Source organism: Xyrauchen texanus, chromosome 22 (assembly GCF_025860055.1).
Source record: "Xyrauchen texanus isolate HMW12.3.18 chromosome 22, RBS_HiC_50CHRs, whole genome shotgun sequence".
NCBI lineage: Eukaryota > Metazoa > Chordata > Actinopteri > Cypriniformes > Catostomidae > Xyrauchen > Xyrauchen texanus.
This window is the reverse complement of record NC_068297.1, coordinates 14,671,482-14,690,274: the sequence shown is the minus strand read 5'-3', so window position 1 is coordinate 14,690,274 and position 18,793 is coordinate 14,671,482. Positions and strand designations below refer to the sequence as shown.

The following is an 18,793-nucleotide window of genomic DNA, read 5'->3' as shown; positions in this document are numbered from 1 at the left end:
AACGCGCTTTATTTCTGATCTCAAGTCAGTTGAAAGGACAGTCGTGGGGCAGATCGTTGCCATGTTTTCCCTCTCACCTCCCGCCTAAAGGGGGGCATTGAGAGCAGGGATTTGCCAGCATATATTGCCATGGGGGTTAAGGAGAGCGCAGTGCTGCTCATTGCTTTTGAAAAGCTTTTATAAGGTAAGTTTGAGGGGGGTGTCCTGTGTAGGCTACTTTGTCTTTATTCCCTCTCTGACAGTCTTTTTTTTTAGGCAACCCAACAAACAGACAGACATAGGAAGAGTTACTTTTATTATTTTGGTCTTCATAATAAAAACAATAAGCTTAAACAGTATTTGTCAAGCGAAGATTATAATAATAATGTGGCTGCTTAAGTTTAATGAGCGATGTGGTTGAATCTTTGTGTAACTTTATAGGTGGATTCCTCCATTTTCAAATGGATTACCTTCATTATTAGGTGTACTAAATGGATTATTGAATTATTCAAAAGAAACAATAAATAGTTTAAAAAATACTTTAATAGTCAACAATTAAAAAATTTTCCTTTCTTGAGACTATGCATAAATTGTATCCATTAAACCCAGTGAATCACACAGACATTAAGCCTCTATCATTTTCCACAAAGTTATATAGTGGCTTCAATGACTTGAGGTGACAAACAATGACAGGAATATTTACAAATTTGTACAATCTGATACAATAGCACAAAATATCCATTAGTGTCAAACACGCGAAGCAAACAGTTATTTTTCTACAAATGCAACTAGGAAACCAAAGAATTTTTTTTTTTTTTTTAAATCACACAAAAAAATTATCTCAAAGCGAAAGCAACAAGAAAAAGTTCCCAGAGTAACAGTATGAACTGACACAAGTGGCAGAGATGGGACATGAGCAGCTAGTTTCCCTCAGCCAAACTGCATTCTGCAAACAAAATTGAGCATGTGACTTTACTGCATAGCAAGAGATACAAAGTTCGGCCACCCTTCAGAGGAAAGGAATACTGCAAAACAAAAATGACTAAAGTATCCCCTAATTTTCTCACACCGCTGGTTTACTACTTTAGCACAACTTTCAATAATATACAAAAAAACAACTTTTCAACTTTCAGGTGTGTGGTATTACTTCACAACAATCTCTAGGAGGGCCTCACCCTCATTCGTAAAACATGAAGCTGTAGATTTTGTCCTAAAAGCGAATAAAAAAAAAAGTGGGTTAGCTTTTGTTTAGGTATTGCACAGAAAGTTATGAAATGCAATTACACAGTCTTGAATACTTTAAAGCTTGTGCATCTTTCTAAACAATTATCAATAATACTATTACCAGTAATCTTCGTGAATATCAATCATCTGTGCAGCATACATCTGTCATACTGATATACTTTTAAAATTATTTAAAAATATATTTAAATTTTCTTTTCAAAATGATTGCAGAACAGCAGCACCATGACATCAAAGATAGTAATTAAAATGTCCATTTAACAATAATAATCAAATCACAAAACAATGACTGTGAAGTTTATTGCAGCTATTCTGTGTTCCAAACTATGCCATTTACTTATTTAATGGCAAGAATATAAGGCCAACCAAAGCCATAGTGTAAAGAAAGTGCAACATCATTGTACATAGGCAATTTACCTAAAAATCTTCTCACATTAAAGGTGAACATAAAAACAAAAGTACTGTTGGTATTTTTCTTGTCTGGCAAACAGAATTGTTAGATGACATGTAAGATCCCCATAATCTCATTTTGCAGAAATGTTACCTTACAAAGCTAAAGTTAAAAAATAAAAAGATCAAAAGCATACTGGATAAAAAACTAACAAAGAAAAAACCCTCACACAAAGAAAGAATAACACAACCTAAAAACAGCCATTGCATAATTTAAAAGAAGAGAGCAGTATGAAAGAGAAGGCATGAAAAACAACAGGGAGAACTGAACAAAACAATTTAGTAAGGGGCTTGTATCTTATTTTTAAATGACATTACAATGTTTTCATCTAAAAATAACGGGATTGTTTGATTGAGTCACTGAACAGCCTAAACATGTTTTATATTACATTGGTGTAGAAAAGGGAGATGAGAATAACTGTAGCCATACAGACTTAATATTTCTTTGTTTTGTCATCACTCTGCTAGTTGGTGTAATATCAATACTTCTATTCAGTCGAACTTCAACAGAGACTGGTCTAAACTATATAAAGGAGGAAGGCAAACAAAGAAGAGGTATGTGCAGATATAACAGTCTGCATTCTGTATTAGATATGATAGTGAAATAGCTTTGGTTTAGATAGGATAGGAAAGACAATGCAACAAAGGATTAGGCAGGATGGAAAAAAAGTGGCACAAATGACATAAAAAAGGACTAGAGACAAAAAGAGCATTTTTCAGAGGATACTTAAAAACAATAATCAGTGTTTATCTATCTCTGTATGCACTGTGTGCATAATATCCCATGTGGGATATTATGGGAACTTTGTAACTAAAGTGACAAGAGTCAAAGTGACACCCTGAGCTTTCTTTTTATCTTTTTAAAATCGAAGGCTTCATGTGAATCAGTGTTAATATATAGTTTTTAAATGTTAATCTTTTCTGATGTAATTACAATAACAAACCTATTCCCATTTAAAATTACAATCATGCACAAATGCATGGACACTCTTAACTGTAGTGAAGACGAAGAGTGAAAGAAGGAAATTGGTATCCAGACTTAACACAGGACGTGAGGCTTATATAAAAACTAGAAAAGTGTGTTAAACTCTGAGCTCTCTGGGCTCTGAGCAGTAGTTTAAATATGAAGGTCTGTTATCTAAAAGGGCCTTTAGATGGTAAAAATTCACAAGTTAACATTAAATACAGAAGTGCCACCCTCACTTGGTGGCAAGTCAAGAACAAAGAAGTTTACACAGCAGGATTTGGCCATCAACAAACTCTCCCTGTTCACTAAACATATAGATATTTACAAACAGTACAAAAGGAAAACAACAACAGGTAAACAAATTCATAACATTTTTAGATTAGAGTCGTCAGTCTGAAGGAGACTAAGGTAGTCATAAAATATATTTTTGAATCTTATTTTAAAGGTTATTTACAGGTTAATTACTGTAATGGCTTCTTTCAGATGTCCCAGTTTTCCTGTTAGAGCTTCTGCGTGGAAGTCTTAAAGCAGCTTCTGGATAATAAAACAGAGATGATGATGTCTTTCCTTTATGCATCTTCAGATGACTTCAGCAGTTCAAGAAAAGCACCAACAGCTCCAAAGTATCCCTAAAACAAATACACACACAAGTGTACTTATAAAACAAATTTGACATACACCGATCAGCCACAACTTAAACCACCTGACTAATATTGTGTAGGTCCCCCTCGTGCTGTAAAAACAACACCAACCTGCATCTCAGAATTGCATTCTGACATTATATTCTTCTCACCACAATTGTACAGAGCGGTTATCTGAGTTACTGTAGACTTTGTCAGTTCGGACCAGTCTGGCCATTTTCTGTTGACCTCATCAACAAGGCATTTCCATCCACAGAACTGCCCCTCATTGGATGTTTCTTTGTTTTTGCAACATTCTGAGTAAACTCTAGAGACTGTTGTGCGTGAAAATCCCAGGAGATCAGCAGTTACAGAAATACTCAAACCAGCCCTTCTGGCACCAACAATCATCCATGTGATTATCTAATCAGCCAATCATGGGGCAGCAGTGCAGTGCATAAAATCACACAGATACGGGTCAGGAGCTTCAATTGTTCACATCAACCATCAGAATGGGGATTTGTTTTTTTTTATCTCAATGATTTTGACCGTGGCATGATTGTTGGTGCCAGACAGCTGGTTTGAGTATTTCTGTAACTGCTGATCTCCTGGGATTATCACGCACAACATTCTCTAGAATTTACTCAGAATGGCGCCAGAAACAAAAAAACATCCAATGAGGGGCAGTTCTGTATATGGAAATGCCTTGTTGATGAGATCATCAGAAAATGGCTAGACTCGTTCGAACTGACAAAGTCTACAGTAACTCAGATAACCGCTCTGTTCAATTGCGGTGAGAAGAATATTATCTCAGAATGCTATTCTGAGATGCGGGTTGGCGCTGTTTTGGCAGCACGAGGGGGACCTACACAATATTAGGCAGGTAGTTCTAATGTTGTGGCTGATTGGTGTATTTTCATTGAACAACTGCCATATAAAAATAAGTGGTCCTGAAGTTTCGTCACACAAATGAGGCAAAAAAAAAAAAAGCAACAGATGATTAAAGGCATAGTTCACCCAAAAACTGAAATTCGATCATCATGTTCTCACCCTCATGTCGCTCAAAAATCACATGGCTTTCTCTTTTCCATGGAACTATGAATGATGTACTTGATGTATTTTGTATTTGCGGATTGGAAATCACCACTTCCCTCAGGAGCTCACCAAGGAGAGTTATACTGGATGTCAATAGTGAATAACGACGGAAATTTCAATCTGTTTCTCACCCAAAGGTATCGCATAACTTAAGAAAACTTGGAATGTGCAGCACAAGACGTGGACCACTTTTATGGTGCTTTTGCATCCTTTTTGAAGCTTGAAAGCTGCAGTCCCCATTTATTGTACTTGAATGTAAAAGAGCAACCAGTACATTCTTCAAAATTTCTCCTTTTGTATCATACAGGTTTGGAAGGACATGAGGGTGAGTAAAATAAGACTTTTCGGTGAACTGTTCTTTAAAAGCCTTGGACAGAATTACCTCATGTTCCAGGAAGAGGGCCCTCAGCTGGCCCTTGGACCAGAAGTCCATAGCATAGGCCAGAAGCTTTGTTGACACTGTGTTTATACGCAGAAAGTTCCCCACAAAAACAACCTGTTCGATATTCTACAGGACATAACAGAAACATCACTGTTATAAATCATATTGAATTGCACCCAGCATGTTGATCCCTGCAGTACTTGTACTGTACCTCCAGGGGGAGACATAACATACACTAAACACCCACTTTCGTTGTGGTTGAGATTTGGGGGTGTTTGGACAAATTCAAAAGCTATTAGCACCAACAACTTTAAACACTCATAAATACCAACTAATGCACAACAAACCCTCTATTCTGCGGGCATTGTTCCGGGTATTCAGTGTTATTATTGGGAGTTCCTGCTCTGATGGTGCTCTGTATGCCCTGAAAGCCCTGTACAATGCTGCTTGATCACCAGGCTACAAGGCAACACTGTAGAGAAGCCCAGAGCAGCCAGACATGCGCTCACAGCTACTGCTGACTGCATAAACACAAATACATGCAAAAACAACACACCTCATTGACTGCACACATGCGTGCAATGGAGCCGATGTTATTGGTGATGGTGACGAGAGTTGCTCTGGCCAGGTCCTCTTTAGAAATACAGTCCCTTTTTTCTTTGCTTATCATGTGACCAAAACTACAACAAAACACAGACACACAAAACATATTTATGTACCTAACAGACAATTCTATATTGAAAATAGTAATAAAGAGACCGGTTTTGCTTATTCAGAAAACACTTTTGAAAGCATTGTTTACTTTGAAATTTAGTTTGGTGGAGCAGAAATGACATATTTCAGCTTTAAGACTTATGAGACTTAAATCAGAGTAATTAATGGATGGTTGTTGATATGATAGTGTGTAGTTAAAGGTACACTTAATGAGTTGTAATCAGTAAACAAAAGAATCATCTTAATTAAGAAGTTTGTATAAACGCTCCATTTGCAAAAATATATTCTGTTAAAATATAAAGTCAACATTTGGAAACTGGCAGCAGAAAGCAGTAAATCCAATAATAATTGCACTCCTTATTTACACATATTTCTTCAAAAAAACAATCCAGCCTAAAAACAAATGTAAGCAAGGAAAGGAGTGGGATCTCATACGTTTAGGTCACATGAGACAGGCAGGCCTGTACGCTTGTTCCCTTAAATACAACTCAGAAGCATCACATTTCATTTGTGGATCTTTGCCATCTGACACCATACATACAAATAAAGATAGGCTTTTATACCTTGAAGCCACTGCTGACCCCTGCAGGCCGAAGCGCTGGTAGTCTCCTCCATAGATGTCCTTCACCAGTTTGTCCACGTTGGTGCTGTCACCCTTACTGGCCATCTCAAGGGCCTCTTCGAAGGTCTCGCAACCCGTCAACAGACAACACAGTCCCAAAAATGTCCCTCCGCCCAGACTACAAATAGAAAAAGTGAAAGAGAGAAAGATAAATTATCACGAGTCAAAACATAGCTACAGGCTCAATCTAAAGTGCACACATGTGCATTCACTCAAACACACACAATTTGACCTTGTGACCATAATTTAAACTATGCACATATGGCATGATGGTTCATCGAAAAAGGGCCAAGGTTGCAAACAGACCAGCATTCAAAAGGACACAGGTATGTGGTCATGGCAACACAAAGTATGGTCTATGTCCAAGGAGTAAACGGCCCTTAAAGACAAGAATCCCCTGTGCAGTGTGCTGGGGATGGGAGTCCTATTTTAGATGCAAGGTTTTCGACATAGAAATAACCCCCAGATTACTAGTGCTATCCGCATGTTAATATTGGAAAGATTGTGAAGGCTGCACGGATACCTTTGCACATGCCCACACCAACAAAAAAAATCAGTGGTGAGACTTCATTACAAATCATTATTAAATGTGGTAAATTTATTGTCCAGATATACAACACTCAGTTTCTTAAAACGTTGAAGAATTTGAGTCATTTAATTTCTGAGCGTTCCGCAACAGGCTCATCCCTCCTGACAATCATGGCTGTGAAGCTGTTTCACTCGGTTACAGCCACATTTGAAAATGCTAATCAGAAAACTGACATGTGAAGTTCGCATCCCACTCGGCTGTCATTTACAGATGAATGACTTTCAACATTTCTAAAATTTCAAAACTCATCTTTCATAGAAGAATTGTCATCTATCAAATGAAAAAGAAAGGGGTTGGTTTTTGTTCTTAAAGCTGAAGTATGTAATTTCTGCACCACTAGCGTTACCAAACGGAATTGCAAAAACAAACTTTGTTTTCAAAACAGCTTTCTGAATATGCACCCTGTCTTCCATTGGTCAAACAAAAAGATAGCCCCGCACCAACTATTTGTGGGTCGCTCTAAAACACAGACATTTTCAAAGCGCCAGAGGGAAAGAATGCGTACAGTTTTCCAGAAAATTAACCTATGAATGGCTTACTTATAGCTGTCTCTGCATATTAAGCTGGGATAGGAGAAATTATTTGAACAGAAAAGGGGTTGGTGGAGAGTTGCCAGGCGATGACAGAGTTTCTGGTGCCCCCCTAGAGAGTTGGTGCCCAACCTAGGCTGCGTAATATGCGTATAGGGAGTGTGCATATGGTTAGATAGCACATTGCCAAAGGCCAAGTCATATTTTATGTTGGGGCAAGAGACTAAGAGCTTCACGGCATGAATAGATCAGGCCTCAACCCCTTTTGTTTCTCTTTCTGAAAGAAAAAGTCAGATGGGTTCCTGTAGTTCAACTTGTAGGGTATTTTTCAGCAGAAACACCAAGGTCATGGGTTCAAGTCCAAGGGAACACATATACTGATAAAATATATACCTTAAATGAACTGCAAGTCACTTTGGATAAAAGCATCTGCCAAATGAAAGTACATTTATGTTTTTAGCCAGGCTTTTTGTCAGTTCCTGACACTCATATGTTTTGGTTTTCATGGTGCCCGTTTAACGCAACCGTGTTCAGTCGTGCTGACCTTGTGCCCGTAACACGTTTGTAGTTGTCCTTGGAGTACACTGCCAGAATGCTGACGCCTGAGCCAATGTTGACCAGCAACATCGGGAAAGGGTTGTCAAGACAACAGGGTCTTTTGATGCAGTGCTGTGTGTCGGAGGGGTTTTCGAAGAAATAGCACTCGGGATGGCCATTAAAACCGACTGAGTCAATGTACAGCAGCCCCTGGATCAGACAGTCCAACTCATCCAGCTTCAGTAACTCTAAATCAGCCATCTACACATAGAGAAAAAGAAATTACAAATAAAATCCTCATGTTCAGTTCATTACTCAAACCTATTCATCAAAGACACGTTTATAATAATGAAAAATCCCAAAGCCCTTATGCTTTTGTCGATCAGTTATAGTCTAACGCCATGTCCAAACTGGTCTCATAGAATCACATTACTATACCCACATTTTTGCTAAATTCTTTGTACGCATTGCGGCAATTTTCAAGACTTTTAAATTTCCTCCTATTTTGATATCAAAATAATTTAAAAGCCAAAGTGGTGCATCTCCTCACTGTTCTGAAGTCATTCTCAAACTTGTATGCCCCGCCCCCAGTGGCACAGAGCGTGGTGTGTAGGCTGGAGAAGTGCTTATCTCTGCCCATCTGGATGAATCTGTGCATGGCAGCGGTGGGGAAGCGGATGAAGTGCAGGTTTCCAGTGCAACCACAGATGGTCAGGTTGTGAATCTCCAGGTACACATCGCGGACACCTGTTTTGCCGTAGGCCGTATTGGAGGTGAGATACCTGCGTATGCTCTTCAGGTTCTCCACCTCCTCCTGCTCTTCCTCTGCTGTGATGTCTTTTGGCTCAAAGTAAACAAGCTTTACTAAAGTACCACCAATATCCATCCCAAACCATGGAAAGGCTGGAGAAAGAAAAAGAGAGAGAGAGAGAGAGAGAGAGAGAGAGAGAGAGAGAGAGAGATCGATCAATAGCACTGATTAAATTCTGCTCTAAAGAAAAGCACAGTAGACAAACTGGATCAGCAGTCAGTGATAAAGTATGGTCAGGGTGATACGGCCAGCCATGGCAGTACACACACACACACACACGCGTATTTGAATAAAGTCCAGTTCAAATTAGATTGCGTAAAGTAAAGATTTAAGCCGATATTGGCAGACTAACCTCTCCAAAACCAGTAAATTAGAGTTACTCTGCACACACTAATTAACTTTATTAAGAACTGCAACATTACATTAATTACATTTTACAATTCAAGGACACGTATGGTTACCTTTCTTCAAAACTCCAAGTTGTGACAGACGTTAAATATTCCTTGCATTAATCTAAATGAAAGTACAAGGAACAAAATCCTGATGGCTCTATTTTTATAGAGCTTTTAGAGAGATAAAGACCAACTCATCTCACATATGCAGCAAATGACAATCACAAAAATTACACTTAATCATTAATCTTTAAGTTCAATCAATATCCTAAAGTTTTAAACATTGCCTACCAAAAATCTGCTTAGTTTACTCAATACATACATAACTTTTATTACAACGATTTTCTTTAAAGTTGCTATACAAATTAAAATGACTTGGCAATGTGATATTTGTTGGAATTCAGGGAAACAAAGCTAAAAAAAATCTATTATCAAAGGTATCATTTATATTTAAATACAAATAATGCAAAATTCAGTTTCATGGCCCCTTAAGATACCTGTAATGGGAACATTTTCTCAATTCAACTGCCATTATCAGATTCATTTTGGATTTGATCTCAGCATGTTGGTTAATAAAAATGTTGCAGCAGGCAAAAGAAAGGGAGGCAGTGACTTGGTTGCCACGAGCAACACTGCAAAAGAGAATGAGGAGTCAGCCAGTTACTGAGGAAACAGCCTATCAGGTTGGAGTGGTGGTGATGTAGTGGGCTAAAGCACAGAACTGGTAAGCAGAAGGTTGCCGGTTCAATCCCCACAGCCACCACCATTGTGCCTTGAGCAAGGCCCTTAACTCCAGGTTGCTCTGGGGGGGGGATTGTCCCTGTAATAAGTGCACTGGAAGTCGCTTCAGATAAAAGCATCTGCCAAATGCATAAATGGACATGTAAATTAAATACTTAAAAAAAACAGGTTGTAGCTGTCATCTCTTCTATAATTCAATGTAAAACAAAAGGTCAGTAAACAGATATAGTTTACTACAGGTCCAGATCTGTTTACTACAGATATCCATCAAGTAATATTGACCAGCGTCATATCTTACGAGTGGCTTATCTTATTAAACATAGATACATTATTACTGATTTGACGCTTACTTCAGACGGTCATTTGTCTGACCCCAGAGAAATCTGGCAAAATCAAGTTAGGTCAGGGACACAGATTTGAAATTGAATAACCTGCTGACACGCAAAAATCAATCTGTGCTTATATAAAGGCATATCTGCCACAGTTACCATAAGATATGAATGTCCATGACACCTTTATTGTGTTGATCTGACTGTTTGATCAGATTTATGATAGGCTTGTCAGCTGGTGCTGGACAGGTGACCGGTCTGTGACCAGAGCGTTCTCTATTACAACATCATCTCAAATGACCCTCACATTTCCATACCACATAATATAGTTATCGGTGGGAGTATGCTGTATTCGAATGGATATCTTGGAAATCAAATTCACAATTTTGGCAAGAGCAAAGTGGGAAAGAAATCCCAACTAAAGGAATATGCAGATTTTGAGGCATAACAGGTTTTCACATGATCAGTAATATGCTAGTCAGTGATGAAACAATGTTGCTCCTTCATTGTTTGTTTGGGCAAGTCTCTGGATTGGGGTGAATGACAGAGGGTGAACAGAGGGTGTGTGACAGTGGTGTGACATAATGACGTCCATACAGGCAGCACAGTCCATATAGGTGAAAGGTCTGTTAATCACAAAGTCAGTAGAGACAGAAAGACCAGGTTCAAGAGAGAGAGAAATTGGCAGGAAAGTGTTTCCATGTGGGTGGCTAGGAAAGGTGAAAAGTGGGGGGTGGGGGAGGGAGAGAGAGAGAGAGAGAAGAATGTGAGCGTGAGGGGTTGACATAGACAGAGAGAGGGAAATTGGCAGGCAAGTGTGTGTCCAATTGAAATTGAATTGAAATTTGATTGTATAACAAACTATACAATAAAATGCAAAAACTGCTGATACTTATGTAATTTTAATTATTTGGCCTGTTTATTCATAAATATCTGACACCATAGTTTGCATGCATTTGTTTTATGAATGAGAATACAAACAACACATACAAATACATTTTCATCATCTGTCTATTCAAAAGTTTCACAGAAGTGATTAACAGATGAAACATCACCTTAAACTATTTGTCTAAAATGCCTTAAATAATGCTATATTTTTGTTGTTGTCCTGATCAATGAAGCTATTCAAAGACACATTAAAAATGTAATACCCCCCAAACAATTACTTAAATACACCTCTTCTATGATGAACATGTTTTCAATTACTACGTTCAAAGTTATTTTGATATGTTTTCTGGGGCTTCTGAATTCTTTAAAAATAAGTAGTGCAGAAAAATCTTTTATTATTGAGCAGAGAAACAATTTGTTTTATACATTTTATTAATATTTAAAAAAACCTTTGTTCACCAAATAAGTAATTTGGTGTAACCATGTTGGATGCTATTTTGTAGTTGTGTTTATATATATATATATATATATATATATATATATATATATATATATATAAATAAATAATAAAAAAGGACTCCTTTAGACCCTAATGACCATGTGATGAAACATTGTGAAGTTGTGTACAGTGTTTTAATAACTTATCCTTGATCAATACACCACTTGACATTTTTAAAAAATGCAATAAATGTTTTTCAAAAAATTATGAAAATAAATTTCATAAAAGTTTCAAAAAACTTCACAACTGTTTTTTTAAACTTGATTCTTAAAAACCTATTCTTAATGACCCCTTTAAGTAGTTATTAAATTAGTGTAAGAATGTATTTTAAACTTGCACATATATTATACATTTCTTGGGCCAAGTTCTATTATGAACTAGTACTTTTATGAAAAGAACAATGAAGAAACAATAGCATCAACAGACGTGTTACCACACACAAAATATTACTAGAGCTGTGGAATGCTGACAAGCTGGCCCGACATGTAGACGGCCACAACTAAGGATTAGCAGAACTGTAGTCTGTAGGCACACATCAGCACTATATGAAGAGTTAGTTTTTCTGTTGCCGTTACCTGTGCCAACATAAACTAAAGCTGACACATGAAGCCACATTGTTTTACAACATTGTTACTATTTACATTGAGGTAATCACCAGATTATTATGTATGCTTTTATTAGATTTTCCAAGGAAATATGAAATTACCCTCCAGGGTGAGGTGATGTCTTCTTACCTGGCTTCCTCACATACTTCAGTTTCATCCTGCTGGTCGCCTTTAAACTCAGGTGCACCCTAATAACCCAAACAGTGGTAGAGCACCTGGCACCACACACAGAGAGCAATTAATCCTTTAGTTTGGCGTAGTATTATGGCATTAAAACAACGCTCACTAAGTTATTTATTGGCGTCGTTTTACAAAAGTGCAGAAATGTGAGGATATTCTGCATATTGGTGTGTGGTGTGAGGATATTCTGCATATCCCGTCTGTCCCTTTAATGCGACCACGCGAAGACAAAAGTCGAGAGCTGATTGGCCGAAACACGCCGAGCCTTCCCATCAGGAGCGATTTCAGCACACCTCCTGACACCACGCCGACCAATCAGAGAGCGAGAAGAACAATCTCAAAGATTTCATCAAAACAAAAGACACCCTTCTTCTCTATCGCGTATTTGATAAGGAGCACAGGCCAAACATCGGCCTAGATTAAAGATACTTCGGAACCTTGTTCAAAAAATAATAATTCCTGATCATGGAAACTGAGGTTACCAAAAGTCACTGATATTAAATACAGGCGTATAAACAAATGTTCGCATCATCTTACATGGCTAGGTACTGTTTTAAAACTGAGGATAACCTATTGAACATTACACTGACTGACAATGGTAGGCTATATTTGAATCGTGGCTAATATTTTTGATGTGGTTAGTGAAAACGCTCATTGTGAAACATTCATATCTTTCAATAATTTGTTAAATAATGACTTGAAATCTCCGTACCATGAAGTCTGTATGTAACTAATTGTCATCTGGAGTGATTACTTTTCAAACACCGTGGAAATAAAATGGACAGATCTTATCTGAAGAAACACTTACGCGGTCTGTTTTTCCTCGCCGACTCCAATCGCCTCCGCAACCGACACCTTTTCGCCGGGGACCCGTTGGTTTGAGGCTCGTACGGATGATGCTGGTGGTATTTCTCATCTGTCGGACTGAACGGGCCACAGCTCCCGTTGCTCAGCTGTCGCCGGACCGGCTTGTGGGTACCGTTTGAGATGCACGGACCCGATCCTTTCTGGTCCATCATTGATTTGGCCTTATCTATACTACTGTGCACGAGCCTTAAACATACACAGACACGCTCTCGAGATAGGAGCAAGCTCGTGGCTAATGACTTAAACCAAATGCACGGAAAAGCAACAATAAATACAAAAACAACAATAAAAGCGTTTGTTTACATGTGTCGAATCCAAAGCGATGAGACCGAAACGCTAATACATTTACAGCTCAGCGCGAGCAGAGCGTTGCGACACACACACACGCAAGCGCGCGCTCTCTCTCTCTCTAAAATTATCACCATCTAAAGAGCAATGAACAGAACGAGGATGTCCACGCATCAATTGTCTATCTATCTATCTGTCTGTCTGTCTGTCCGTCTGTTGCGGGGTGAATGAGGTCAAATGGGAGTTTCAGTTTTAATTCTATCTTGTTTAGTCTTATAAATAAGAAGTAAACAGATGTTGAGTGTCTCCCTTGCACCTTTACGCTAAACTAAATCAAATACAGAGATTAATGAAAGCTTTTTTATGTTGATAAATATAATGAATTACCAGCTGAAATTCAGTTATTTATTTAAGTGCACATATACAGTAAAAACCTACACGTCTAATGAAATCTAATGCTGTTTTGGAAACTGTAATATTTTCCACCTTGTCCACTTATATTATTATAAAAAATAATAATAATGATAAATAAAATTAGGTTAATTACATTTTAGAATTACCATTTTTGTTTACCAGTTTGTTTTTGTGTTACAGGAATCATTAATATGAGTGAGAGTTTCATACTTTTTGAAAACTGTGGTTACATAAAACAGGTTCAATTACAGTAGATGGTGATTACAAGATTACAGAAACAAAATAATTATTAGTGTTAATAGTAATTCTATTTAAAATTGTAATTAAAGTTTGAAAAAAGTATTTTTTTAAGCAGCTCAGATACATTTAGTTTTGTGATTGCTGTCATTTGGCTTGGCCACCATAATAGAGAAGACATTCAAGTGTCAGAGGCAACTCACAAGTAAATGCCATTTTAAGCTTAGAAAAAATCAACTAACTTTAATCCTCAAACATCCATGTTAACTGAATTCAATCAGTTTACTTCACTTTAGGGCAGTATGTCTGAATAATTTAAGAAATGTTAAAGAACAATTGCATCATTACATGTCATTTCAATCACCGCTTATATTTCTGGAAAGTATGGTGGGAGGTACTTTTCATGGCAGGGCCAAAATAGATGCATGCCAAAATAACTACAAGACTGAGAGGGGCCATCACTGACCTAAGCCATTACTTGGACAACTAAAAAACTGTATAAAACAATAAAACACTGAGGGATGACCAAGTTAGATATCTTTTTCATTCATTTAGACAAGCTTGGCTCTAATCAAAAGAAAGCAATTTATTTAAATAATTAACTGAACGCAAATATTCCTTGATATAATTAAAGTAAAAAATGACAAAGACAATATTACATTTTATATATTTAATTTATTAAACATGTTGTGTATTCAGATTTGAAAGTTTTACAGTAAATGACTACTGTTATTTATGTACACTAAAAAGTCCAAGTGTATTCTGATGACTTTCTGGAATGCAAGTGTATGTCTCTAATATTTCGAGATCATGTTTCTAAAACCCCAAAATTAGTAAGCAAATAAATCAGCATAATGTTTTTTATAATCCAGTCTCCTGTTAAACCTTTATATGCAAACTTTAATTTTCTGTATTAGATTTACATTCTTTCACCATCACCTTCTTTCTCATCCAGCCTTTTTGAAAAATGAGGTGGATACAGAATACTGGTGTTTGTGATAAGTCTGTTTACCAGGCTATTTCAGTGCTGTCCCATGCATAGGCTTTCCCTGTTTTGTCTATATTTAGGCTTTCTGTTATGTTCCTAAGGCATTGTACGGAGGACTCTGTGCTGAACAGCTTGTCCTTAGGAATATTTCGGTGGTAGGGCCGAGACAAATCCATATTTACAGATCCAGGATGCAGGGACACACACACAATTTTCATCTGTCATCGGCACAGCTCGATGGACATATTTCTGATCACCATGTTTAAAGCCTTAGACATCCTATACCTGTACCATCCTCTAAGAGCTGAAGATAGCAATAAAAAGCAACAAACATATAAGATTTAGGATTAATGAGAGAGAAATCATTCATATGACAACTCTATCTACTGTACGTTCATAATAGGTTATACTCCCTCAAAGTTTGTAGTTTTTCAGGAAATGCAAAAATAAACTTCTAGGCCTATAACCTTACTAGGAAATACAGGAAACCTTCACATTTCCAACTGAGCTCATCTGCTTTTTGTTTGTGGAGTAATTAATCAGTCAAGTTATTGATTGACTTAGCACTTAAATATTTTGTAACATATTCCTTTATTCAAACCCCAACAACCCTTTACATGAACACTTGCTCTTAACCTGACCTGACTTACAAACCATTGTCTGCTATTGATCCAACTCTTGCGGTCATGTTCACAATGATGCCACTGTGCTGTTTGACTTTCTCTGGGGGCTGCTGGTCAAATGCCCCTGTCCCCTTCTGCAAGAGGGGGACAAAACATTTGGCCATCGCAAGAGGACCCACAGTATTAGTGGTCAAAGTGGAGATGATTCCCTGTTATGAGTAGACACAAAAAGTCTATTGCAAAGGCAAAAGTGTAGAAAGAGAAATGTTCATTTCCACAATACTGCATATGCCTGACCGAATAGGGGGCAGTGGTGGCTCAGTGGTTGAGGCTCAGGGTTACTGACCAGAAGGTCAGGGGTTCAAGCCCCAGCACCACCAAGATGCCACTGTTGGGTCCTTAACTCCAGGTTGCTCCGGGGGGATTGTCCCTGTAATAATTGCACTGTAAGTTGCTTTGGATAAAAGCGTCTGCCAAATGCATAAATGTAAATGAATAACAACTTACCTAACATAATTTATTTAAAAAACACTTATTATAAAGAAAAGTTCACCCCAAAATGTAAATTCTTTCATCATTCACTCACCCTCATGCCATCCAAGATGTGTATGATTTTCTTTCTTCTGCTGAACAAAAACAAAGATTTTTAGAAGAAAATCTCAGCTCTGTTGGTCCATACAATGCAAATTAATTGTAACCCAAATTTTATATCCCCAAAATGTACAAAAATAAAGTAAATCATACGACTCCAGTGGTTAAATCTATGTCTTCACAAGTGATATGATAGGTGTGGGTAAGAAACAGATCAATATTTAAATCCTTTTTAACTATCAATCTCCACTTTCACTTTCATGTTTTTGGCAATGCGCATTCGTCATACATATTGCCACCTACTGGGTAGGGAGGAGAACTTATAGTAAATAGATTTAACCACTGGAGACATATGGATTACTTTTAGGCTGCCTTTATATGCTTTTTGAAGCTTCAACATTCTGGTACCCATTTGTTTGCATTGTGGACCTTCAAGCATACATTTTCTTCTAAAAATCTTAGTTTGTGTTCAGGAGTATTTCTGTGTGAACTACTGTATTCCTTTAAAGTTTCTCACCATGTTAAAGGAATGTTCCAGGTTAAATACGTTGATTACCACAAAAACAAATTTTGACTTACTGCTCCTTTCCTTTAAAAAAAAAAAAAAAAAGAAGAAATCTGGGTTACAGTGTAATGGAACACTTACAATGGAAGTGAATTTTTGAACATTAAAATAATCACTGTTTCAACAGTATAGCCACAAGACATAAAGTGTATGTTAAATCAAACATGATTTTAGTGTGATAAAATCACTTACTAACCCTTTCTGTTGAAAGTTATAGCCAATTGTACAACTTTGTAACCATGACGATGTAATGTCAACAAATCCTTCTACCCTAAAATGACTGTAAAAATAAAAATGTAAACAACGTTATAGCTCTAAACCTGGTCAGTTCTTTTATAAAACAATAATCTTCACATTTCTGTGTTGAAACCCTCCAAAAATTGTCCCTATTCACTTCCATTGTAAGTGCCTCACTGTAACCTTTTTAAGAAAAGGAGGAACGAGTCAAAATATTTTTTTTGTGGTAACCAACATTATGCCACAAATGCTGTCGACTGAGCTTAACTTATCTTGAACCCAGAATATTCCTTTAATAACCCTTTTTTGCAGTTCACTATACATATATTTTAAATATTCCATGTAGTCAACATGAGCCCATACACTGCATGCAGGGCTGGACCGGTAATCTGGCATAATGGACATTTTCCTGGTGGGCCGACACACTTTGGGGCCGATCAGGGGAGGACTGGCAATGGGGAGAACCGAGGGGTCTGGTGGGTCGGCCGCGAATGGGCCTAATGGGCCGCGATAAGCTAAAATGAGCCGCCGAGTTATGCAAAATGGACCGCAAAACGGCGCAGCTATATGCATTAAAGAACAGCGAACATGAATGTTCATTAAAGCTGAAGTGGAACTGAAAATGTTAGGAGCACAACATGACTCAATTTAAAGCTAAAGACTAAAGCATTATTTGGAAAGGTCATGTTTCAGTGTCGAATGAAGGATGTAATAACTACAATATACAGATTTTCGTAGCAGTTTGCAGTTCATAAGTGCAATATGTGTTAGGATTACTTTTTTGTTCCTGAAAAGAGCATTTATGATTTATGATTGTAACATGTGGACAGTTGTAACACCATAATTCCACAATCAGGGGATAAGATAGGAGTCATATGATCATTTCAGTGTTTACTCACTTCCTCCCGATCCCACATGGTGGCTGTCAAGGCTGGAAACAGGTGAATACAGATTCTATCCACAATATTCCTGAGTCCCAAGATGCTTTGCGCGCAACGTGGCCAAGACTAAACAAACATAAACAGATGGCAGAAATTAGGCAACAATCGAAAACATAATCAAAGCGATGTAATATTGGTCTTCCCCGTCCATCTGTTATTAATGGTCGGTGGGAGGATGAAAATATCATGCATTACAAGCATTTTAGTAATTTGTTGAGCCTTTGTGTAGTAATGAAGAAACTATGAACATGTTAACCGGAAAAGCTCTGATGCCTGTCCAGTGTTATTCATAGCTGTGAAGGTTGGACATATTTTAACGAAGACTGTAATTAACTGTTTATTTTAAATCAGATATTGATTGTACTCAGAACTGGAAGAGTCTGTTTTAGCAAGCTTGTGTACTTACAGAGACAGCAGGATCCTCATTCATTATAGACTCACAAGATTATTGTTTAGATAAAATACAATTCTGTTAATAATGTTATAACTGTTACTTTATGTGAATAATCTCCATATTTTACTGCTAGCCTAAACCAATATGAAATGTTTAGTGTTGCCAGAATGACTGACCCTGTTCAGAGACAGTTTGACTTTATTTTTCTTGTCAAGGAAATAAAGATGCATTAGCCGTCACACAGTAAACTGTGCCATACAGAAAGAACCACATGTAATATAAATAAATACATTTATTTGGACATACATTATAAACACTGTTCACAAAAGATCAATATTGTACAACAACTTTGAAACAATAAGTATATTTAAAAGCATTTTACAAATACATTTAATTTATACTGAATAATAATGTCTACATTTTTATTTAAAATCAATTTGTTTTTTCTTTCCCTTAAGTAAAGACATGGACATCCT

At 37.3% G+C, this 18,793-nt stretch overlaps 1 protein-coding gene and 1 pseudogene across 3 annotated transcripts; both read right to left on the bottom strand.

Moving 5' to 3' along the window:
- Positions 1-534: 534 nt before the first annotated feature.
- On the bottom strand, positions 535-13,394 carry LOC127662898 (pantothenate kinase 1-like). 3 transcript variants are annotated; one of them, XR_007972931.1, is made up of 8 exons: positions 12,981-13,394; positions 8,278-8,630; positions 7,735-7,988; positions 6,013-6,189; positions 5,292-5,415; positions 4,736-4,861; positions 3,093-3,267; positions 535-1,819 (listed from the first exon to the last, which is right to left on the bottom strand). XR_007972931.1 is itself a non-coding variant. In XM_052154291.1 (7 exons), the coding sequence occupies exons 1-7, from the start codon at positions 13,189-13,191 to the stop codon at positions 3,208-3,210; spliced, it is 1,305 nt and encodes a 434-aa protein (XP_052010251.1). In that variant the 5' UTR covers positions 13,192-13,394; the 3' UTR covers positions 535-3,207. The 3 variants fall into 3 exon arrangements, 2 of the variants coding, with proteins under 2 accessions (XP_052010251.1, XP_052010252.1); XM_052154291.1 differs by having other exon boundaries at positions 535-3,267; XM_052154292.1 differs by lacking the exon at positions 12,981-13,394 and adding an exon at positions 12,122-12,322 and having other exon boundaries at positions 535-3,267.
- A 1,592-nt stretch (positions 13,395-14,986) lies between these two features.
- LOC127662326 (1-hydroxy-2-glutathionyl-2-methyl-3-butene dehydrogenase-like) lies at positions 14,987-18,353 on the bottom strand (annotated as a pseudogene).
- Positions 18,354-18,793: the final 440 nt, after the last annotated feature.

Bases quoted from the DNA above. Each gene is read 5' to 3' on its own strand.
- LOC127662898 (XM_052154291.1), bottom strand. From the start codon at position 13,191: ATGATGGACCAGAAAGGATCGGGTCCGTGCATCTCAAACGGTACCCAC. The intron at 8,631-12,980 runs GTAAGTGTTTCT...TTCTTTCTCCAG, and splicing joins GGCGAGGAAAAACAGACCGC to CCTTTCCATGGTTTGGGATG. The intron at 4,862-5,291 runs GTGTGTTGTTTT...TATGTCCTGTAG, and splicing joins GCATGTGTGCAGTCAATGAG to AATATCGAACAGGTTGTTTT.